This window comes from Lonchura striata, chromosome 1A, assembly GCF_050655825.1.
Source record: "Lonchura striata isolate lonStrDom1 chromosome 1A, ASM5065582v1, whole genome shotgun sequence".
NCBI lineage: Eukaryota > Metazoa > Chordata > Aves > Passeriformes > Estrildidae > Lonchura > Lonchura striata.
In genome coordinates this window covers 35,425,987-35,452,220 of record NC_140741.1, presented here as the reverse complement: position 1 = coordinate 35,452,220, position 26,234 = coordinate 35,425,987, and the positions used below count along the sequence as shown (strand labels likewise).

General features: G+C 36.2%; 1 protein-coding gene across 13 annotated transcripts in view; it reads right to left on the bottom strand.

Moving 5' to 3' along the window:
* The window catches only part of CADPS2 (calcium dependent secretion activator 2), a 281,026-nt gene that overhangs the window by 158,769 nt on the left and 96,023 nt on the right, over positions 1-26,234 (bottom strand). For all 13 annotated transcript variants that reach the window (XM_085568961.1, XM_085568954.1, XM_077783432.2 and 10 more), the window contains 3 exons: positions 9,572-9,652; positions 7,780-8,016; positions 3,496-3,617 (listed from right to left, as the gene is read on the bottom strand). In XM_085568961.1, coding sequence (XP_085425087.1) covers positions 3,496-3,617; positions 7,780-8,016; positions 9,572-9,652 — 440 coding nt within the window. The remainder of the gene's footprint in view (positions 1-3,495; positions 3,618-7,779; positions 8,017-9,571; positions 9,653-26,234) is intronic.

Sequence of the window (26,234 nt, the reverse complement as noted above, 5' to 3'; positions counted from 1 at the left end):
TAGAAAAGGTCACAGGCTATGTGGGAGGGATTTTCAGCAGGGCTAAAAGGCAGGAAACAGTTGGAAGGAATGAAGAAATATTTCACAAGCAGTTATAAAAATTTTATTGGGTTTGCATGTGAAGCTGTGAAACTGATCTGTTTGTAAAACTGTCCAAGAAAAATGTTCAATAAACCTACGATATTCTATAGCATTTGCATTTTAGAATGACCATCAGTTATTCAGTAAGATACATATAAGCAGTACTTCATTTAGGTTGCTAAAGAAGATGAAGTACTTAAACATAAACTTACAAAGTTATTATTCTAAGAAAGAGAAATCAGGGATTAAATACATTAAAAAATCAGAAAATATTTACTACTGATGAAAGCTAAAAACTGAAGGCCCCTTCCAGGGACTTTAATTAGGCATCTTCCCTTTAAGAATGAATATTTTTTCTACTTTTTGTATTACTCTTACGATGACACAGGGATTTAAAGGAATACTTATATACATGTATAAAAATACTTGAGGAAATATTAAGTATTTGGAATAGTGGATAAATTGTGAATTAAGTATGCATTTGACTCATGTTTCCATTAATCTCTCCTCTAAAATCACACTGGATTGCAGTGTAATTTTGAAACATTAATGAGTATCTTATTTTCTCCTTTTCACTGTAAAAGCTGTTGAATTTTCTGAGTAGTTGGATTGCACTGCATACAGTGATGTTTCACAGATGAAAGAAATAGTCATAAATAATTCTTTATACTGGTTTGGCTCTTTTTTTCATAAATGTAGCTATCAGTTCAAAACAATAAACTGACTACAGAAAAATGTCTCCTGCCAGCAGTCTCCCACAGCAGGCTGGTGGTAATCATTCACTTTTCATTGTCTCATTCGATGCTTAGTATGAGAGCTTTGGAACCCTTTTCTAGCTGCACATCCTACATAAAATCTGAAGTTACGATCTCCTCCAGCTTCACTGATTCTTTTCCTTCATATCAGGAAGACAGTACCAAAAATTACACCAGTAAAAGCCAGCTCCAGCAGCAGGCAAAGCAGGCAGGCAGTAGCCTCAGGCATCTGACAGCTGTTTTCTCTGTATCAGGAAAGAGAAAGTCTGGCTGTGCTTGCCCACCAGTGCTCTCCTACCAGCGTAATTTCTGATTAAACTCTGCTAAGCCCTCTTGGTTGCCTCCACCATCAATCAATAAAAGCAATATTGCTACTGCCAAGAAAACCTGATTTGGCTCTAACAAAAACACTAAACTATGGAAGAAAGCATGTCCCTTTCCATAAGCAGCTTCCTCCATCTTCTTACTATTTGCTTGTAATTTGCTAATTTCATGCTTGTCTAACTTAATATCCTCTCCCATTGCCTCAAATGAGGTCTCTATCTGTGCTCAAAAGCTAAGTCTCTAAATACTCATAATCATACTGCATGCCAATGTCTCCTAATCACTCTTGCCAGAAATGCAAAAGAGCACAACTCAGAGAAGCATAAGAACTAGATACTTTTCAGAGCTCTATAATCCTTGCCTGTTTAAGTTACACTGTTTTACAGGACAGCAGGTCAACAGCACCAGTAACTCCCATTTCTGTGCTTCCAGACTACAGTTCAGTGTCTTTCTCAAAAATTCATCTTCTAAAGATGCATACTTTTTCCAAACAAATCCATATGACTTTGGTTTGTACAACATCATTGAGATGGAATAGCCCATAATCTGTCTTTTTCCCATATTCAATCAACTCATACCTTTTGAGCCCGAAGTTCATTTAATCAGTCTTGGAACAGGTCATAACATTACACCTTGTCCTAGAATCACTTCAGTTGTTTTTGCATTGACTCCACCTTTTCTGGAACTTCCTTTTCACAAAGCTTCCACTTTTACAAGTAGGAAAGTCAATTAATCTCTTGGTTAATTTTTACTTGGTCCATCTATATACTTCTGATTGATTTTATAATCTTTACCTTAACCTGCAGTATGAAATAAGGAAGCCATGAACTCATTGTGAACCATCCAAAACCTATGTTTTGCTCACCAAATCTGGAAATAGCTAGAAAAATCAAAACCCTTAACATCCTCAGACTGTTTTCTGAAATAAAGATATACTCTAGATGATTTAAAGACTCATACCAATGACATTAGAGGTTAACCAAGCATTTAAAGCAGACCCAAAAAAGTTCAAGGGTGAGGAAAAAGAGCAATACACCATGACAAGAAACAAGAACTTTGGCTGTGTCAGCAGGCAAAGGCTGTAGGCACGTGCTGCAGGGAACCATATGAGAGCAACTGTAAGGCAAAGGACAGTTTGGAGATGTGCACTCCATAAAAAAGCCTAATGGATCTCATGGGACCCTGAGCCACCAGAAAAGCAGGTGATGTTGACCCACTTATGACCTTGCTTCAATGTGTACATCTGTGTGTCTTTTTTATTATCGTTCCTTTTATAAGGCCCTCACATAGTACATGGAAATGATAAGAATAAGCATTCCAATATCCTGGAGAAGGAACACAGCCAGGGACTGTGACAAATGAATTTTACATCTTGTCCCACATACTTAGTGTTCTGCAAAGCTGTTTGAATATGCTGCTGTCTTATTTGCCAAGAAACATTGCCACAGCTAGAAGAAAGTCCACTAAATTAGATCTCCTTCTACTCCCAACCACAGAAGAGAAAAAAGAGATAAAATTGTGCATCTAATTTTGTCTAAAAAATTCTGTCTTTGTGGTCTGAATGGAATAGAAACTACCATCTCAATTCCATAGAAGATGTTTTATCAGATATTGTAACAAGTGCAATTTTTAAATTGTCTTTCACATGGCACACTATGGTGCCAGTAAAACCCCAACATACTGTCTGGAAAGTTATCTACAAAAGATTCCAAATGACATTTTAACAGAGTGAAAAGTGTCTGAAGACAGTGTGTAGGTCAAACAAATCAACCAATTTAATCTCTTACTCTCTGCTACACTAACTGGTTCAACTACAGATGGCATGATGTTATACCCCTCCAAGTCAGTTTGCTGACTGCCTCCATCAAAAATTAATTGAAAGAACTGGATCCTATAATTTAAAATGAAATAGGCTCAGCAGGTGAGCAAGCTTTGTCAAGATTGATTACTGAGTATTGATTTCCCTCCAACTGAACAAGTTACACTCTACAAGGCCACCTTCACATTAACCTAGAATACATAAAATCACCTCAGACTAACATCTATCAAAAGGTTTGTATTTTTGGAGGATGCAGTCTCTAGCTCTTCTCCTCACCCGTACATATAGTGGATTTCCCACAGGTTTCATTTGGACAGCATCCACACTTTGTACCTACTTCACCATAAATAAGTATTATTTGTATTTTAACTTCTCAGAGAGAATTCAACATAACTACTCAGGAAAAAAATTCACATAACCTAGCACTAAGCTAATTGTAAAAATTGTAAGGAAAACCAGACAAGTTCTCCCATGACAGAAAAGAGATACTGATGCAGCAAGAGCAGAGTGGCTTACTGTGGCCTGGATGCTTCTGCTTGGTCTGTCTGAAGCTTTTCACCCCCTTCCACTTCCATGGTGCAGTAGACAATCCGATTGGGAGCAACCGACTTTAAACCTTGTACTTCCATTATAACAATCTGAGGAAAAGAGAGCAAATAGTTTATCCTTCAGAAAAAATTACACAGCACGATTACTGAATTACTAAACTCTGTGAAGATTAAAAAAAAAAAAAATCCCAAAAATCCCAAAGTCCACTCACTCAAATCTTAAGACAGAGTAGAGTTTTATCTTCTTTTTCCACTTTTAACAACATCTAGAAGGAATTGAAATTTTTGCTCTGTTTCTACTTGGGCAGTGACTAAAAACTCACTCCAATGATAATTTAAATGCCAGTAACACAATTTGAGACTCATGTCTGAATATAATTCTAAATCTTTATACATGAGAAACTGTATTTTCTAATCGGCCATTTAAGTGAATATTTATAGGACAAATAGGTTACTAGTCTGATGGTAAACAAGTAAGTACATTGATCATATCTAGACTGGTAAATTATGGTGCTGTGTCTCTGGATGTTGCAACCCTTGAACCTCAGAAGGGATTTGGTGTTGTGCTGAGCAAGAGGCAGGTCAGAGCACTGGTATCATCTCCTGTAAGCTTTTCCCCAACTGTGCACATCCTTTCCTTCTCCCAGTGCAGTACTTGCAGTCAGGTTCAGTATGAATATGGGGAAGAGGGAGAAGAGAAACAGAAAAAGCCACCACTACCAGCTGTGCCCTACAAGTTTTCCTCACCAGAGAAATTTTCAGCTTGGCAGATCCTGTAGATTTTTACCTCCTCTAGACTAGTCTCTACTAGCTCAGAAAAGCCAAATGCAGCTCTACTTTAAATACTCTCTGCCTTTTATAAATCTTGTCACAGTGTGAAATTATTGGAATTTTTGCATTTCAGATGTTTCTAATTCATAAGACTTGAGAACATAGTCAGGTTCCCCTGCTTTCTTTAGAAAAGCTGCTTTTCTTGCCAGTTCCCTTTGGGCCCATGCAAAGAAACTGGGAAAAATGTGCTCTAATAGAAGCTGCCCTCAACCAAACCATACATGCAAACCAACATTTGTTTAATTTGTTTTAAATGTGCCAGAAGTAATGACTACTTTTTGTCTCATTAAAGGCAATAGGTTTCTTAGCTCAGCAAGCAACTACTAAAATATGCTACTACTAAATTCTTTGCACGTGTGCCACTTTGTTCCAATTCCAGTAAATTAAATGTGACTTCACCCCCAGCTATAAAATTGTTTTTACTTTAAATCTCCCAGAATGTTAGTAATAGATATATGTCTTGCAAAATTTCTAGTTTGTAAATATTACAGTGAGACAACAGTCATTGATCATTTAGACCATTTTTATATTACCCATAAATAATCAATACTGCCTATTATGGTTCATAAATAATAACAGCTATCCAGGGAGAATGATCAAGTCATCCCTATTTTCCATCTATTATTCAGGAATTCAAGCAGTTAGACAGCACTAAAGATCCTTCTAGGTAATACTCCCTATATGGTCTTTCCACGTAGCAAATATATGTCCTTGGTGAATACTGACTTCATGTTTACTCATTTTTATATTGATACGTCTTTTCCTGAGTTTCCAACTTAACTACACAGTACACTTTTCTTTGGTAACAATTCTGGATTCCAGCACTGGAAAAAAGTTGCATTTCATTCTTTTCAAAGGAAACTGTCACTAATGGATGTATTAGCTCATTAGCTGATAAACAGCTTCCTAAATACTTGTCTACTTTTGAAACCGTCTAACAGCTGGAGAATAAAAATAAGTATTCTCCTATTACTATGGGTTTTTAATTTTTTTTTTTTTCAAACAGGATATTTAAGGAAATACTCAAATTGTAAAAACAGTGGCTGTTGCTTGCAGTGATGCTCAGGAATGTCTCTGACCTTAGTCAGTAAGGTCTACTCCCACCAGAACAGTGTTAATATTACTAGCAGTTCTACTGTTTATAATAATAATGCACAGTGACAGCAAGAACCCTGGCCACTTCACCCTGCATCTAGAAATTTTGGGGTTCTTCCACTCTGTCCTACATGATGCAGATTTCCTATTAATTCATGTGCTAGTTCAGCAGCCCTCAATGGGGACTCTCCTGGTTACCCTACAACTGAGTCCCCATAGAAGATGTGACATAGATATACTTATGTGTTATTCAGAGCATGGGAAATCATGTACATTTGACCTCACATTTTTAAAAAAGGAAGTACTCTGTCTTCTAGGAAATGCAATCAGCATTTCTTATTTGGCTATTTGCATAGAAAAAGATCACATATTTCATATTTCAATCTTCATTAATATAAATTCAACTGTTTCCTTTTGCCCTTATGCCTTCTGAGATTTTGCTTCCCATGAGCAAAATATGCACACACTTGTTTGGCAAGAGTCAACTTATGTGGTTACTATCATGTCTAAAATGAGCACATCTGCCCTACTAAAAACTATCTCATGTAGGGTAATATTTTAATGCTTTGCCTTGCACAGGATGAACTGTAGATTAGCTATCTTGCAGTAAATCTCTTTATTGCTAATGGGGAAAAAGGAAAAAAAAAACAATTCACCAGACCTAATAGTTTATGTACCCGGTACAAGAGCAGAGGGGCTATAAAGAAAGCAAAGCTGCTATAAATTTATCAGAAATTATATTTCCTGTCATTTTTCATTTCGTGATTGTTTCAAACTTTTACTGTGTTTTTCCCCTAAATATCACATCATTTCTAGTACATAACAGTTCTGTCTCTAGAGGGACAAAAAAGGCATTTCTTCCTCTTACATCTATCACCAAGCACACTTTCTTGAAAAAATATTATTGCCAAACTTTTTATGGTACTTTTTATGGTACTTTTTAGATTATTCAGAACTACTCTTGTAAATGCTATTTATGGACCATTCCAGGCTTGGTATTCCCCTTGAGGCAGACATGGCACATGTGATGGAGGCACACAGGATTCAGCACAGGAATTATAAATATTTCATCTTCTCATATACTTCAACACTAAGGACTGCACTCCAGTTTTACATGCTTGATGACCTTAACATTTTTGGCATATAGAATGATGGATCTTACTACTCTTTGAAAGCTGATTGTTGGGCTTTTACATTATTAGTTAGCAATATTAAAATTACATATAGTGGGATAAGTAATTTCTTTTTTATATAAAGAATTGAAACTCCTTCATTGCCCATATTTGATTTTTCAATTCTGTATCTTTAATGATGATGATGACATGGGAAAAGTTATCTGACTTTTCAGCATGTTAAAAAAACCCAGATGCTTGTTTCGCTTGAGAAAAGAAACATATTTAAAAGATTAAAAAAAATAATTTCTTTTGAACTCTTGAACAATTGAAATATTTGTTGTGTAACATTCCCTGCTGTCTTAAACAAACTAAAGCCACTTCAAGTGCATAAAACAAGTGTGACACCTTCTGCCCAACAAATACACAATGCACACTGTGGTAATGTTTTGATTCTACTATTATTGAAAGTGAGGTAAGCATTTCTTGGTATGCACATTTGCAGGATTGAACATGAGTTATGAGGCCAGGCTGGAGGAGGCTTTAATCCATCACATCTAGTGGAAGGTGACCATGGCAGGGGCGTTTGAACTAGATGATCTTTAAGGTCCCTTCCAAGCCAAATCATTCTATGATTCTATTCTGTCATCAGAATTGTTTAATAACCAAATGTATTTGTGCCTTCCTCCTGAAGACAGTTGAAATCTATACAGATTAGGAATGCATCCCTACAGGCCAGACTTCCTGCATAATCTCAGAAAAAACAAGACAGATTCTTGAGGAAAATGCATAAATTTATAAAAACCTGCTATGAGCACCAGTAAAGAAAAATCACTGTGTTTTATCTAAATGCTTGTCGTGAGACAACTGTATTCATTTATAAAATTCCAGGAAGGCATTCCTGATAATAACAGTGTTTCATTATAACATTTAAAATTATACTTAGCTATTTAATAAGATGGAATTCATTTAAAGTTGTGTGGGAGATTCAACTTCCCACACTACTGTGTGGACCAAAATGCAACTCCTGCTGCAAGAGGAAAATGCATCATCCAGCTGTATTCTAAATCCTAATTACCAAAGATACAGAGCATAATTAACTTCTTTAACATAGCCTTTTAAAATTACCAAGAAAGGACTAATAAAAAGAGTATCAAGATAGATATTCTAGCAATTTAAACCATCAACAAGTTTTCTCTGAAATTTGCAATTACCTCTAATGTGAAGGAGAGAACCACATCAGATTTTGATAGCTGAACTTCATTTTCATCTCCTATGTCCAAGAATGCAGAATTCTGTGATCGCTTTAACTTCTGCAGTTTGAATTCTGGCCCACCTTTAGACACTGGCAGACTTTCCAAATTTGCCATCAGCAAATTCACTGAAGACCGCAACTCTTCTATGTACATGTTCTCCATTTCCCTTGTTACAAATTTCGGGAATTTTCTTTCCTTGGAAAATAAATTTTAAAAGTTAAGGTGAAAAAAAAATTCCCACATTATAGATCGTATTAATTTACCAACTTGCTTTCAGTTAAGAGACAATCAATAAGAATATAAGTCATAATTTCAGTACTGTGTTCAGAACAGTAATGGAAAGGTGAATCCTGTCCCATAAATACAGTACAGTTAATTCTTGAAAGAAGAAATAAAGTAAAAATGGACCCTTGCACATCTCCCTGAATCATTAACCATAAACCCAAGCTGAAGAACCACATTAGGTATTTCTACTTACAGGTGTTTTAAGCATAGTAATTAATAATACACCTTTAAGGTTATCTTCAGTATTTTATAAACTGACATTTAAAAAAGGACCTGTCCACTAGTAGTTTTGTTACTTCATTTATTTCCCATGCTACTAATAATAGGTCAATCATATTCAAGCTTCTAATATAAAGCTAATAAACTACAACCATGACAAGAAATTCCTATTATTTTTTACCTGTATTTTTAATATCAGGTCATTTTGAAAGTAATGCTTACTTACAATGCACTGATTTATTTTAAATAATAATCTCTCTCTTAAATATTAGCTATAACTTAATAATATTTTTTTTCCTCTGCAGAAGCTAGACAGTAGTATTTAAATACTGTGTTTATGACAATAAACACACAGAAGAAACATGTACACGTGTAGTGCATATAGAAACTCATACAGAGCCAATTTTATGCATAGTTTCTCTGAATATTGAACACTGGATGCTTAGGAGAGTGTCATTCAAGATTAAACAAAAAGATCAAATTATTCTAAAATAGATGTTTTACATATAAATGAGGAACAAACACCAGTACCAATATATATTGTCTGCAAAGACAGGTACCTTGCTCCTAAACTGGACAATATTTATCATTATGTGTCATAAGGCTTAACATAAAATGTTTTATATTAAAACCTTTACAGATTATTTTGTTTCAATAACAAAGACGAAGCAAGTCGACTGTGCCCAAAAAGTCCTGTGGCAAGTCATGTGGACTGGCTCATCACAGCGCCACAGAGCCAGTAAATGACATATTAAAAAAAACCTAAAAATAAAACCAAGCGATTTATAGTTAGAGACTAAAAAACACAGGCCAAGGCTCAGGGTTGTCTAGCAAAAAACCCCAAACCCTTAGTAGTGTTTTTCAAACTGTACTATATCCTGTGAGGATCATGCAAATAATAATATGCTCACACAGAAGACAAATAAAACAGACTGTTACTGTGTTCTTAAAATATCTTTCTTCTTGCTAAGATGTTTTTTCCATCCAATGTAAAAAAAATGAGGAAAATTTGACTTGTTGTTGAAGGAAATGTCTGATCACACAGGATATGCCTTTCCAAAACCAGGTTTTTCTTTCTCCCTACCCCAGTTGTTGGACATTCTTCAGAGCAGAAAGAAATGCATCTGTCAGACTGTTTTCAAACAATCTTCTGCTTAATTTTAGAATAAGAAATAGGAAACACACATTATGGATCATCCAATCTCATATGAAGATATGTTTTTGGTACAAGAAAGCAATCACTTACCCTTGCCATTTGTTCTGCCAGTTGCAGTCGTCCATCCAGCTCACGTCTTATCTGCGCTGCTTGCTCATCTCCATTATCCAACTTGGAAAGAGAACAAAACCAAATCCAACTATGAGAAACACACTACATTTTAACTTTACAGCAAGACTGGTAGCTAAAAAACAAGAAAAATTAATTTTCATCTTAAAATCAGTGAAGCACTAAGCAAATAATGAGGCTTACTAAGATGAAAGAAATATAATGGCCAACATATAGCCAGAGCAACCAGGGTTTCTGAAGGGTAACCAATGCTGCCTTGTATTTTTAATACTCAGGCTATACGGAAGAGGTATTATTTCTTCATAAAAATAGCAGCTAAAATAATTTCTCCATGAACTGGAATGACAGATTGGCTTATAAAATGTTGCAAGAAAGTTTGCTCTTTGGTGCCATGACTTCCTGCATAGGCATATATAGGTATATGGAATAAAACTGTGTGACTATGACTCCTAAGAATGGTATTATTTCACTCACAAAACTCTTTTCTCCCAGTATTGCCCAACTGCTCGCATCAAGGCATATCCAATTTGTGAACTTCCAATATTTTCATACCGACAGAATAGTCAGGACTAAACATCTGACTTCTATGAGGGAGGCAAAGGGGAAGGACACATCTCTTCACTCAACAGAACAGCTGGGTCTCAACAGGGATGAGATTGCTCAACACATTTTTTACCTGTTTACTTTTAAAGGGCAATGGAGGGGAGGGGAGGTGAAGTGGGGCTTCACCTCAATGCATGGGCCTGCACAGCTGGTTAAGAGGAAAAAAGAGTGACACATCTTGCTATCTTACCTGAATAATTGCCAAACCTGATTTTGAAAATCTTAAGCTTTTTTTTCCTTAACTCTGCATTTCTTTTCATCATCTTTTTGTACTTGTATACTTAAAAATGTGATTTCCCTACTTACTTTACTTTACAGAAAAGAGGAAAGGTAATAATGACTGGTAGGTCCTTCACATCTGTCCCAGTAAGACTTAAAGCTGTTGATATTATTTTTGCAGTATGCAAAATGAAGTGATCATCAAAAGAACAGTAACCTTGATATCTCATTTTATGCAAGGTCATTTTACCTATTTTTATTCTGAACTCAAAAAACTACATGACAAAACAACTTTACAAGCAATGCACTGAAGTGATTATGAATGTGTATTCAATCATAATTTATCTCCTGAATATGAAGTGAAAAGGGCAGAAAGATTGAGAAAAGTCTGGAAATGTAAGAATTTGGAATTTCTGAGTTGTGTCCACTTTTTTACATAGCAAGACACTTGATGGGGAAAAGTGACAATCATTAACATCAAGTGTACCCTTTTCCTTAATTCCATATTTGAGATCAGATCCATACCCAAGACATTGGTGGATATCAAGTTATGACAACCACTGGAGTAATTTTCAAACTGTTAATTAAAAACTAGAAAAGCATGACACTGCATAGAAATTAATATAAATGTAACAGTGCAGAACAGCTACTCAGATTCTTCTCAGTACTGCAACTGAAATTTGGTTAAAAGAAACCACTAATTTGAAAGGATTTATAATACAGGGTTTGTAAAAAAGTTTTTCTTTGTTTTTTTTTTTTTTTTTAAGAACAATTCACATTTACATGGGCATCACACATAGTGCTTCCCACTCTTTTAAATATAAAGTCATGTTTTTTTTAAAATTACAGCATTAGAGATTATTGCAAAAGAAGGTATACAGAAATCTCATGTAACAAAAAACTTTTCAGCTTGCTGCAACAGTAATTGTACCATACCATAGCTATTCACTGATTGCAACAACACTAGAGATGCTTCCCATGTCACTTAAACCTCACATAACCAGTTTGTATTTTAGCAGCAGGGGATCTCACTACAGAACACTTTACAGATACCAGAAACCTGTTTTCAGTAAATCAGATACATCAGAAGTCCTCACCAAACAAACAATGTTTCCCTTAAATGCCACACATACGGTGTTGAAAACTTGTAAAACCTAGGCAAAGACATTGACTCCCCTTTTGAGGGCCAGTTAATTCAGTTGGAACATTCTCAACTGACCAAAAGCATGAGTAAGACAGGTTTTCATTCCACAAAGATGATTGTGATTTTTAAAGTATCATCAGAACAATCAGTATTTATGAGTGACTACACTTAGGTGCATAAGGAGTTTGAAAAAAAAGACAGATCATCACTTCTCTTTTTTTTTTCCCCAATGGTGTTACATTACAGCAGCTTTCTAAAATAAACTTACCACCATCAGACATCAAGCTATTCATTTAAAAATATTTTTATTCCTTAATGCTTGAAGTTGCCTTTATTTTTTCCCACTCTGATAAGGGCAATCATCTTAGAGTGGGAGCATCCTCAAAATGCAAGTTGCCCAACAATTCTTATTAAGAGGATTTCAGTAGCTTGTATAAGTGTCCACTTCTGAAAGACAGACTGAAGTTTTCTGCTCCAATTTTCTGCTTTAAGGATTTCAGCCAAATAACTCCCTTGCTTCTGAAGAGACCATGCTAGACAATAGACAGTACACTGCTTTATTCATAATAAGAAAAGTGGTGACTATCTTGTCAAAGAGTTCAAGCAGTACCTTGCTTTGAAGTAAGGATCTGACATTTAGCAGGATTCCAACTGCGAGAATCAGCTCAACTCTGATCACATTACGAACCTTTGAAAAATCACTTTTGCAGTAGTCAGGCTACAAACAGCCACTACCAGAGGCTAAATCAAACTGCACTCAGACACATCTTCAGGTTGTGCTGCCCTCTGTCTTGAATCTGCATGAAGTCAATGCTGCTCTGTTTATCTGATCATTTAAGACTGTAAACTTATCCGAGTTAAAAATTACTATTCAGAAACATCATGCTATCTATCTTACTTGACAAACTATTGCTTAATCTGTATGCCTGAACAGCACAGAACAGAAATACATCTGAATAAATGAATGCATCTATATTTTAACAGGTGGGGAAAAGAGAGCATACTTTGTGATTCCTACTCAAATAGTTTTTTCTCTTTTTAAATTACTTACAAGGCTGTAATGTAGCAGTGTATTTTGGTCCAAAAGAAAAAATGTATGCTAGAAAAAATATGGCTAATATGAAACTTAAGGTAAAAAAGGTATGAATGCTGCCAGGTGCTGTGCTAAAGCACACATCTACACTAAACAAAGTCAGATACCCTATGCTCAAGAAACAAGATCAACTTGTGAATAGATGAATGCAGAACTGCTGTAAGTTATTGTTCTTTACCTTCACAATGTTCAAACAGGTAGTTCCTCCATGTGACTATTTTATTACTATTTATTATTTTAGCTTCCCTGCAGCTTTCTAATTCACAGTAACATCAAAATGGAACTACATATATAGCCATTAGTATTATAAATTTCTCTACATTTAATGACTAAAATGATGCTACACATATCTAAATACTTGCTCTTCTTTCTGTAACATGAAATCCAAAGTATTTTTTCATTCTGTGTGACAGCAATGCTTATTTTTTTCCTTTACAGCTACCTTTTGTCACACATAACCAAGTCTGAGCCTGCTGAGCTGAAAGGTTGTTTGCAGGTGCCCCTGTGAAGTAACCTGCAGGATCCATCCCTGATTACTTCCAGACAGCCGAGGTAAAACCTTTCAATGTAAACCAAATGAAATAAAGGACTTGGATCTAAATTGTTGAGATAATACAGTAATGAAAAAAATGGTTTTCTGGAAGCAACTAATGGCATCCAGGATCAAGGCTGGAAGAGGACAGGGAAGTCCTAGCACTCAGCTTTGGTCACCGATCAGGAAAGCAGCAGGCAGGTAATGGGTGTAGCAGATGCAAATAGTGGCAGTTTTCAAATCACTGTCCTTGCTACTCTTATCTCTGACTCTAAGAAAGGGAATTTTGCTTCAGACAGACCTGGTGCCTCTCAGGCTTGCAGGATTTGTTCCAGTTCTTATCTTTACACAGGCAGAGTTGCTTGAAAGGAGCAGACTGGGAAAAGAATAAAGGTGTCTGCAGCACTAAGGAGCCACTGTGCACTGAACACAAATGGCCTGCAGAGATTCCCAAAGTTTCCCAAGTTTATGAACCAAGACTAGTAACTAAATGTGGGAAAGTGGAAGAATCAACAAATTTCAAGTTAGGACAAAACAGAAGAGCCATACCCAGTTCATGACTGAAATCACTTTTATACATGAACACTTTTGGACATGAATTCAACAGGACTTAATTTCTGACATAAATTCAACAGGACTTCTGAAGGATAAGACTGTGATGGAAATAAATTGCTTCCACATCATACAGGAGGTAAAAACCAGATTTAATTAAAGGGCAGGATGTGTGGAGCTTTCTTAAGATACTGCTGGACCTTTTGATAAACCTCCTGCCTCCTGTTTCACAGCAAGAAAGACACAGCTGCAAAAGAAAATGTCACCACTCCTCTATTTCAGTGGAGGCTGTGCTATTTAGCTTTAGTTTTAAGATATTTTCTCTCCCTTGTCCATAGATTACACAGAGGATTAATTAACATTCATAAAAGAGATCAATAAAATAATATTTTAAAACCCTCTCATATTGTCTGCATGCTGTAAAATCCCTATCATGTATCATGCAAATGACTATGCTGACATGACCCACACTGTGGTAGTGAAATCCTTTGGATTTCTCACAGAACTCTGCAAACCACAAGTTTTAAAAACTCATTTATTGTATCTTGCTCTTCCCAACTCACTCCTTTTCCCAGTCAACATATGCAAATCCCTCAAAAATCACTAGTTTTTGCAAATATATGGAGAATTTAGTTTCAGAATATGTGCAACAAAACATCAAGTAAAAAATAAGGGTATCAAAAAAGAGAAAATCTGAATAAAAAGAGGAAGAAAAGGCACCTATTTTTGAAATTATTTCTCTTGTAGAATGCAGTAGACATTTTCAAATAATTTTATGACAAAACTCAGCTACCACTGAAATAATTTTTGCATTCAATTTGTCTGCAGTAAGTGGACTTATAAAAGCTGCACAGGTCCAAAAGCCATATTACATGTTCAAACAACTCCCAATGCACCATCAGGCCTCACAGGCTTTTTGTATTGATTTTGCTCTGGTAGAGCACAAGACTGCCTCTCAGACAACTGGCCAAGCTGTTCACTTGTTTTTCTGTCAGCACAGTGCCCACAAAAAAGCTCAAACACCTGCTAAAATTAGTTTTAGTCAAAAGTCTTACTGACTGCTAATTTTTTTTAACAAATTTTTTTTGGGGGAGGCGGTAAGCAGCAGTTTTATAATCATATAAATATTAAAATTAGGATGGAAGGTCATTTGAAGAGCAGAGAAAGTAATTAGCATATCACTCTCTGTAGTGTGTCAATATTCTTAAAAACAAATAATAATGAAGGTAGAGAGCCAGGCCAGTCAACAGACAAATACTCTACACTGGCTTCAGCTGAATAAAAAAAAATCCAATCAAATAAATATTTTCAAAAACTGTGTCTGAATAACTTCAATGTGTACATATGTACAATGTGTATAGAATCTCACTAAATTTTTTTTTTAAATCTTTGTACTACAGAAAAAGCTCTCAAAAATCATGTACAAGCTCAGATAGTGAAATATTTTGTTCTCTGAAATATTTTTATGAAGTCCTAAACTTGTTTATTTGATTCCAATATTGATTTGTAAGATATCACTTATACTAATTGCTTGTACTCATTGATTAAACTTACTATATACTCATTTATATAATATGGTTATCATAAAAATATGAAAACTAACCCAAAATCTAGAGTAATGATTATATGAATTAAATTTATTAAGAAATAATTCAAACTTGTCAAAAACAACACTGAAAACTATAAAATTTTAAAATACAGACTTTGTTTTTTTTCCTAAATCAACCAGTGGATGGACCCTTAAGCAATTTCCAAAACAATCGAAGCTGAGAATTTAATATGGCTTTTCCTTGCATTCAAGTTTGGAAAATAAAGCGTATGTAGTTTTGAGTTTTCAGCACTGGTTAAAATGTCTCTCGTGAGTAATTTTATTCAGGGACTTCCAATACCAAAATCCCAAGTAAAACCTACAATAAGACTTGAAAATAAAGAGGAAAGGAAGTGCATACAATATTCAAGCTAGTCACAGTGTACACAATGGGAAGAGCTAACATAAATCCACTCCATTCAGTACATGTACATAGGCCAAACTTTCAATGTACACTGCCAATACCATAAATAGTAAGACATTTGAAGAAATAAATACACACCATATATTAATGAGGAAATCTCTATCAAGAAAGTTTATTTAATAATGTGATGTGCAGCTGTACAATGCAACTTCAGTCAATGACTGCTTCCCTATTAATCATCTTTCCTACTTGAGTGCTATTAACCTTTCAGAGAAACTGTAAGTACTGGAAAACCTTTTATTAACAGTGAACTTGATTAACCTTGCCAGACAACCTTGGCCTTAATTGTATGTCCCAAATGTCACATGATAAGCATCTTCTACATAATATTACCATTACTGAAGAAAATTTAAAAATTAATTAACAGTTCAAAATTTATTCTAGAGCAAATTAAAATATAGTCTTAAATATTTTATTGGTTATTTTGATCTACAGAGTTGAACTGATATTTTGTGAACAGGATACTTGGAAAAGTAATGCAAATGTCCTTGCCCAGTTATGAATGGGGTTTTTGTTGGTCTATTTGGATTTGAACAAGACCCCAGCACCATTTTTGTCTATGTAAGATGAAAAGAAACTAGAGCTTCCCAGACAGGATTTTCACTAATTTATAGGCATGGGCCTCTCCACAACACAGTCATATAATTGCTCTGTATCGATTGCCCAAATAAAACATATGTTTCATAGGACTGTTAGGCTCTGATAACCTAAATTGCAAGAGTTGAAATTGGTTTCTTGTCTTGAAAAAAACATGGCAAGTAGTATGTAAACAAATAAAGAGAATTCAATAATGCATGCATATCACAATTTTGCCTAGATATTGGGATAACACAATTTGAAGAAAGTCTGCTAAGACCTCCTATTTATCTCCACACTGAGTCTGCTACTAGTTTTAACTCTGACTTCATGCAAAGATAAAAGCTGATGCTTTATTTGGTGCACAGAAGCTGTTAATTATGCAATGTGAGCATTCAGTGATAAAGATACTCTGACCTAGATACAGATACTTTAAATATTTATTTATTCACAGCAGTCTGTTTAGGCAACAAGGAGAGAAAAATGAGACAGCATGTACTTAGATATCTAATGATCTTTAGCTAGTGTTTCTGTAAGTATTACAGACTCTACTTAGCCTTGGAATCATTATAGTACTTGGACATTACTACCAGCAGATTCTGAAAGGGGGGAAAAGCCCAAATAAAAACAAATTTGAAAAAGAAAATGACAACATTAAACTCCCCTAGAATTTGGTCCATATAGTCCAGAATGGTGGGTGTGAAAGGGACAGTAGAAGAGATTTTTTGGGTAAAATGTTGAGACCCGGCTGGTCTCCAAAGCAAACATATCCAATGATAGTTGTGGAGCCTGAGGAAATGTGTGACGTGTTATAAGATACATCCAGACAAAATCCTATTAATGTCAAATTACGGATCTGCTCTCCAGCAACTTGCCCAAACCTTTTAGAACCTCTGCCCTCATCACTCCCGATGACAAAAGGTTCAGGAAGCTCTCCAAAAGTTATATACGGAAGCATTGCTTCCATTTTCAATCACCTAGAAGTTTCCTTGAGTGTCCCTGTTTCTGGTGGTGTGGCATTTATTGAATGAAGGTACAAACTCATTACAAAATTATGAAGGTAGTGGGTAAGGTACCCACTACCTTCATAATTTGTAAACTTCAGCAATACTCCTCCCTGTCAGCCTTCTCAGCTGTAGACAGAAGAGTTTCAGCCCTTTGAGTCTCTCTGCAAAAAGCTGCTGTTTGATTTTCAAAGCCACCCTCTAGTCCCACTGACCTCCCCTATATCCTTCAGAGAGGAAGAAAAAAGCTGCAAAGGCATAAGAAAGTTACATGCAGTAGGAAAATGATGTCACTGTTGTAGAAAGAAATAATGATTTCACCACAGGGAAACCAAAGTGTGTTTCTGAGTTGTAATTGGCCATGCTCAGTTCAGCATCTTCTGGACATGCACTGGTTTATTTGTCCTCGAATGCAGCCCCCTAGGGCTACATTAGAGCTACATGAAATCAGATCTTGCCACACTTCTGCCCATGCAGTTTTGTGAGATCCTCCTGGGGTTCCTTGTAGCTCAAGTAACATTAGAGTAGAAAAAACATTTTCATCTCATGTGTGAAGTCCGAGATTTCCCTTACACTGCCTTTTTCAGGACACAATATACTGAATAAGCATGCAACAATTCTCCTAAACAGAGTTTAGAGAAAAAACACTTTAACACATGTAGAAAAAACACTTAAACGCCCTAGGAACCAATCAAAAGGAATATATAAGAAACCTTTACCCAAGACTTCCTTTGAAAACATCAAGATTGTACCATAAGAATCCTGCTACTTAAATCTGGATATTTGCCACAGAGTTTGTCATTCAGAAAAAAGTATCATGGGGTGATGAAAGTCAGACCACTGGGGGTATAGAGCAGCACTGTTTTTAAGTAAAAAATATAAATATTAAACTGCACAATTAGATGTGATTAGAATCACATTATGATTCAAATTAGTGAATCAGTAGATGATTATAGAGGAGAAAAAAGATGTTAGCACTGGTCAGAAGTGCCACTGAAAACAATTTAATTTTCTGCCTCTCTTTCTCTTGGCATTTGCGATGCAACAGATCAGTTGACAAATCCCAGGTTTGCCCTTCTTACTGGTTGAAACTACAATGTTTGCACCACTACTAGACAGGATGAAAACACAAGGAAAGCACATGATGCTGTGACAGAAGGAAGGATAATAATGACAAACTCTTATTATTTATAGAATTAGTCACAATAAATACTAAGAATACATCCTTCAGATAAATCCAGGACATGGATGCAAAGTGTCATTTTCTTATTAATAGAAATGAAAAAATAAGTCTGTAATAAGCCATACTGTAAACATTTTTAATCTAATTATATCTTGATTTTCACATCTGCTTATTGGAATTCAGGGATACCATTAAGACAGACTTTTCACACTCATCACAGTGCTGTCTTCCACACTGTAAATGTCAAACTCTTCAGTTGCTAACTATAAAAATGCCTTCCACCCCAACTTTGCCACCAAAATTATATCCACACACAAAATAGCTTAACTTTTACTTATTTTTGTTCACTCAAGTCTTTGTCTTCTTAACTTTATGAGTGTTCTTCCTACACCTAGGCAGGGCAAAAAGCTTCAGAACTATTTACAGAGCCTACTGAACCATCTAAAGAAAGTATCTTTTAAGTCAAAAATGTAAGGTCCCTAGGTAATCAATGGAGAGATGGAAAAGCCCCCAGAATTATTTAAAGTGCTCAAGCACTAATCTGTACGCCTACAATGAATACTGTGGAAGTCCCAGCTGCACTGTTAATATTTGGTGAATAAGAAGATCAAAGAATTGGGTGATTTTATTCTCTCTCTCAGCTTCCCCCAGACCCTGCTGAAATAGATACTGGTTGTCACCTTAAAAACAGCTTAGTTTCAGATTCTGCCTAGGGAATACCCTCCCACACTCACCCTAGGCAGGAAGTGATGGGCCTTAAATGAGTTATGACTCATGTCCTGATCCTCCTTAGAAAAAGTCTTTCACCCTCCTCCTCTTCCACCACCTGCACAGAGATTACCATATCCAAAACAACCAAAAGATTAGCATGCAAACCTTGTTGGTATATGCATATTTATGTCCTAAAGTAGCTCACAGTGTTTTTCATTTTCCTGAAGTCATCCTTGCTTCAAAAGGAAATCCCCTCTCCTTCTGCTTACTCTACTCACTCTCCAAAAATATCAGGCAAAATGTTTTCTTGTCTTACTAATCACTGGTAAGAATTTCTTTGGGGTGTTGAAACCAAAGGGAATATACACAATTAGGGCAATAAACGTTAATGAGAATCACATTAAGTAAGCAAAAGCACCTTGAATGTCATGTCAATATTTTTTTCAAAATAATTAAATATTGCTGACTTAATTAGACAGACTTCAGGCTGATAAAGTTCTGTAAATATGATGTAGAGAAGCTAGAGGATAGCAGAAATTAAATCAAATTTCCCCCCTTTCCGTTCCATTCTATAGCATAAGCTGGCGAATGTTCTGTATTTCCATCTATTTCCAGGGGTCAGTGGTGGTGTGATGTATAGATACCTATCCACAAAATAAAAAATCCCAAATAGTTGAGTAAGGACTGAAGAATAGATTTAATGTATAAGAAGGCAAATTTCAGATTTGTGTTGTTCCATGAGAATTTGACTTTGCTATTTATGAAGGTTCTGATCTATGGAGTGAGACCCAAAAGACACGAGCTCTTCAGCCCAAAAATCTAGTTTAAAATCCTTCATGCAGTTAGCAGTTCTGTCCACAATGAGGTCTTTGCTTGCTGGCCACATTGGATGTGTCATCCTGGACCATCTTTGTTGTCAGTCTTACAGTCACCTTTGACGTCAAGGTCATGTCACTGGCACTCGCACAGTTTAAGGGGCAGCTGCTGGAAGGCTAAAAGGGCCTCAGGAATCTTTGTATCCTCCCAGATGCAGGTAGAGGTAAGTATATAGGTTAGGCCAGCAGATGGGTGCCTTTGTCCAGGACAGGGTGAAGTCAACAAATAACACTTTGCTTAGTCTTTCTTCTGATCCCACGCCCTGACCCGAAGTGTCCAACACTTCCCACAACAGAACTCACTCATCCACTTCTGCAGCCAGGGTCCTGACCCAGTTGTTTAGAACAGCTGCAGAGCCAGGGAGACTTTCTCCTACTGCTAGAAGTTACAAACTTCCAGCCTCTGCTCTCCTGGAAACACAGAGATTGCTATCATCAAACACGTGTGAAAACACCAGTTTTCACAGAAAGTCTGCTATCCATCTTTAAGGCAAAGTAGTTACTCTAGTATGGTAAACGTGAAATATCATTCAGAAAAGTTTCCCAAAGGAGGCACAGGTGTTTCAGACAAGATTCTGCTGTCTCCAGCCTCTTGAGAAAAGACACAGTACAGTGAGAAGACTGTGCCAGATTGACTGGAACACGAGTTTACAGTGCTTCTAGGAATAAAACAAAACTCCAGAAATTGTGTATACATTGGAGACTCTCTAAGGCATGGTTCAGTACTATTTTCCCTCATTTACAGGAAGTTTAGTGTTCCCACATTAAAAAACCTTGTCACTGCATGAGCAGTTAGGAAGACAGCTTATTAAGAGGTGATACCAGAAGTAACTCTTCCCTTACATCATTTGCAAGGGATATTTCTCCTGTCACAGCCCCAGAGTGCTAACCATACAACACCTCCTTTAACATCAGCTAGAAGCTGACATTTCTACTAAACATATAGCCTCAGTATTATTACAGAATTTTCCTGTTTATAGCTAAAATGTCTGGAAGTCAATTTATATATTCATTATCTCAAGAAACAGATTCCTATAAGAAAAAGTACTGTTGAATCCTATTTTTATTCTCCTCTTACTTTTTCTCAGTAGGCTGTAAACTTTTAGTCTGAGGATTACTTTTTTTTTTTTTCAATATCTACTCATGTTACTGACCAAGGTTATTTTAGTTGGCCTGAGAATTTTTATATAATGCCTATAGCACTAAAATGAAGATGCACATCCATGTAAACATTTCCGAAGTTGGAAATTATGAACATCTAATCACAAATCAGACAGCTGTGGCACAGACACCAGACTGAATCTGAACAACTAGCCTTGAAGCTTGTAATACAAAGTATGGGAATAAATGAAAGGACAAGCAGCAACTCCCAGATGCTTCTGTGATGGTGAGAATCAATCCTTTCAAGGTGAGAAAGTATCTGGGATGGACAGCCTGAAAGCTTGAGAGATTAGATCCTAGAGATCTAATCTCTCAGGACAGCCTCAGCAGAGAAGACAGCTGAAAAGGTGTCCCGAGAGCTCTCTCATTTTAGGACAGGCACAGAAATACCTTCCTAGAGCACAAAAAAAACAAACACACGAATTATTGCTCATTCAAAGAGACCTGAAGATTTCTCTGCCTTTTTACATAAACAATTACTCCTGCATAGGGCAGTCCATCCTGTATTATGGAGATGCTATTACATTTCTATTTAAAATATCACAGACTCACAGAATAGAAGGGGTTAGAGGGGAAAAACCTCTGGAAAACATCTAGTCCAACATCCCTGCCAAGGCAGGGTCAAACTTTATGTGTCGAGATGAGACCTCCCTGAGCAACCTGCCATTCTCAACATAAGGAAGTTCTTCCTGGTAACGAGTTTATGGCCAAAATATGTATCTATCATATATATATATATATATATATATATATATGGAGAGAGAGAGAGAGAGAAGAGTGTTCATTTCCATATTGACCTGCATCTCTGCAGCTGGAGTGACTGGGGTGCAGGAACCCCTAAGAACCTTGTCCTGGCAGCTATTAGTAGAGAAACCTCCTCTGACGAACTGCTAAGAGGGTTCTCCCTCAAAAACTCCAAAAATGGGGGAAAAAAGCAGCTAAGCTTCAAAACAAAAAATTCACTACCAGTGAGCCATAAACAGGGTTGTTCTTCTCCTATGGCTTTTCCACGGGAATAGCCTCACAGTGGCTGCTGAAGACACCTCAGGATGAAAAATGCTGCAGAGAAACAAGTGATTGTCTAAGCAAAACTTTATTTCAAATTGCTAAAGAAGAAATATAAAATACTATCATGCCATAAGAACAGGTAACTAATTCATGCTAAGGGTCGTTAACTTACTCAGCTTGCTCACAGGGATTCATTCAAATGCACATATAAGCTAGCAGTCAGACACATTAATAAACTTAATCATCAGTCTGGAAATGTGGCTGTAAAAATGATTTGTTTTGTATTCACCTACCTGAAGACATAGAATCTCTCCTTAAAAAAAGATTAAAAAATAAATTAATAATACAACAGCCTTTGGTAGAAAAGATTTATTTTTATTCCTTAACACTAAAGTAGACAAATTTTACTCTCATCTGGTAGTATAAAACATGATGAGTCAAATGCATGGGTGATTTCAATACAAGTGCAAGTTAAATGCCGGATATATTTGGCTTTGAGTGTTCAGGCAAGATTAACTCCCTTGGATCTAGAACTCAAGCGAATGTCAAAACACCATTAATTACTTCATTAAAGCTCCAAAAGAGTATTTATGGGAAGAAACACAGGCAAGGTAAAATTAAAAGCTTAGAGGATGTCCTTTTATAAAGCCCAGAACAACTTCCTTATTTCTTTGTGCTAACAGCAGCCATTCTATTGCTGTTCCTTCACTCACTGAATGCCAAAAACTGTCCTAGAAAACAAAGCAGCTTGAAAGAAAGATCTGCAGCCAAAATCACAGAGTCCATGATTTCTATCTTCAGAGAAGGCATAAGACAGAGCAGGGTAGATGGGTGATTGATTCTCAGCTTCTCTGCTGATTCCCAGTCAGGCCTCTCAGTACAAGAGGTGATGCACGGGACAGGTCTACCAGGATGCCAACTCAGAAAACACAAGTAAATCCACGAGTCCATCAGTGTTGACACTCTCTCAGTCTACTAGAAACCCTAAATGTCCAATTCCCTCATGCAGATGCAAAACAGAAACCACATATGCATAAAGAGCTCTATGATAGAAAAATCCACATGTAACTTTCATCTTAAAATTGAAAGTGCCTAACTATCCTTCAGAGTTTTTTTCCTAATGCATATACTGGACAAATAAAGCTTTGAATAGTTTCATGGTTTTCAGATGATCCACTTGGCTTTCTTTTAAATGTGTATGTCAAAGCTAATTTTCCTCGTGCAATAGCTGCATAAGAAGGATACTGCAATACCTCAAGTACTGAAAAATGTATTAATGCCGCCAACATACCATTTCTCCCTGGTATTTTTTCAGTATAGCTACAAACAAAAATAATTCAAAGTATTTAATTATATAGCTTTCATGGCTTCTAAACATTGTTCAGAGTCAGATACTTAAGCATGGTAAAAAGGTAACTTGCTTTTCTGAGGATGTTTTAATATTCTTTCCATCACTCTTCTATCATTAGAGTAAATGAGAACAAATCAAAAATCTTTGGGCCAATGAGAGACTTTTTTCCCAAAGTAAACTCTGCCATTATAGAAAAAAACCATTTGTTTACAGGAGCTAAAACACTCTCTTTTCCAACCTATTTAAATACCATCACTGCATGCTACCAGAACTGAAGCACCTGGGGTGATGAAAGGACTTCCTTTTTCATCAGAACCCATGTTATTAAGTTGAAAATCCAAACTGGCCTGACAAACACCATTCATTTTAGCTCTGAATTTCTCACAAGAGGATTACAGAAGTAATCTTGGGAGGAACAGTTGAGGTTGCAGCACTATTTCCCAAAGTACTGAAGTTTTTTGTCTTGAGCAAGACCTTTCCAAACCTTTTGAATGGAGGTCAAATAGCAATGAAGCACATCATTATGAAAATATAACTACTGATATAACTTCATATTAAAATCCTATATGCATATAATCAAGAGTGACATCTCATGAATAAAAGGCAACATCCAAAATCCTGTAGGAAATGACAATTTATTTCTTCATTGAAATATCTGGTTTGAATTATTCTACTCAAGAACAGACAGGGGCAGATCTTTCTTCCCCTTTAAGAGGGTAAAATCAATTAGAAAACAAACTTTTTTTGGGGGGAGGACAGCTGAAGGAAGATATATTCTGGTATTTACAGGTACTAGAAACTAAAAGCACATGTGAATAAGCCTTAAGTGTGGTTATTTGAATTTTTCTGCTATAAAAGGCATGAAACACTTTTCAGGTTGACAGAAACATAGGACAGTTTTAAAGGACTGACCTGTTCTGTAAGGAAGGACATCACTATTATCCCATGACAAGGTGCAGAAACTTTCTAGACTCAAATTTAGCATATAAAAATCCAGCCAACACTTGAATACTAACTACAACTCTACAACAGCCTCCCACAGTCCTACAAAATCACTGCTTTTCTTCTCCCCAGACATCTCTCATACCACTGCAGTCCTTTCTGCCCACTGAGAGGCCTGAGAGCTTCTCTCTTCACTCCTGCCCTGTCTGCATCCACTCTGCAGTGTCTGAAAAACTGCCTTTTATCTAGAGAGCAAAAAACCCTGCCCCATGCTGGGCTGTGCATCAGCTACCCAGCAGTAAACTCTTAGCAGGTAAGGCCTGAAAGTAGCAGATCTCCTGTATAAAGCAGGTGATGAGAACAAGACTGTGGTGTGGGATTTTATTTTTTTTTTTAAGGGCAATAGGAGTATCCTGGCTGAGGTGAAAGGAGATTTTGGGATGTTTAAGACATCAGTGGATGCCTTAGCTAACACCTGATGCTAGCTTGAAAATACAGCAATGGACCTTGCCAATATTTTTCACAGGTTTCTTTGTTGTGCAAGGTTTAATTGTGCATGAAGTAAGGAATGACTGTCATTGGTGCCTATCAGAAATACACTGGCTTAACAGAAGCCCTGGTCACATCATAGCATCTCACAGATGTCAGTGTCTTCTTGTGACTAAAAAAGCTGCAGATATACATATTTATTTGTTCTAGAAGATAGAGCCCAAACAGTTTTTTTTTTCCCTGTGCCAGCCCACAACTTAAAGAATCTGTTTAAATTTTGGTCTAAAAACTAAAGTTAATCTTAGTACTTGTTAAATTACTCTAAGAAGAAGATTATCAACACTACACTGAAACTTTCTGTACAAAGATATCATTTTTGTGCTTCATAAACTCACAGTTGTCCTCATAACTTATATAGGGTATGGACATTTCTACATAAAATATTCAGAAGTATGGGAAATTCTGTGATCTGTGAAATAACTCTGCTCTTTCTCATCACTTTACCAAGGAAAGTGTCAGAACTAAAAACATGCAAAAGTCACAAAGACCTTGCTGCAAATTAAATTGCCCTTAACCTGACTTATTTCTAAAACTGCATAATTATCTGGACTTCAGAAAAGTGCTGGGTGAAAGACTGCAATTGTATTGAGCACCATAAGCAGACTCCAGTCAGAAGAAATTACTCTTGGAATTACAAATAAAAAGATTTATTATGGAAGAATTGTATTTATATATACAATATAATCCATGGTTCTCAATATTAGACACCTATACAAAAAGTTGTACCTTGCAAAAGCTAATCAAGAATCAGACATCATATAAGGATTTTAAGCTGATAATTATATCCTGTAGCAAAGCACCATCTAAAGCTACTTCCAAAATAATTAGTTTGTGTCTGATTACCAAAACACTTAGCAAATAATTCTTCTTAGAAACTGCTATGTTATACTAAAAATTGTTTATTGCTTTTTAGAAAACAGAATGCAATTTGCATTCTTTCATTATGAAAGTATTGTTTGCTCCTCTGGGCACCCAAGAAGAGAATTTAGATCAGCCGAAAAAGGCAACCCTATAACGGCATTTTGAAAATAAAATAAAGTCCTGTGTGAAATTACAATTTACCTGACAAATTCTGGTTCTGATGAAGTGGTGCAATAATAGTGTATGAC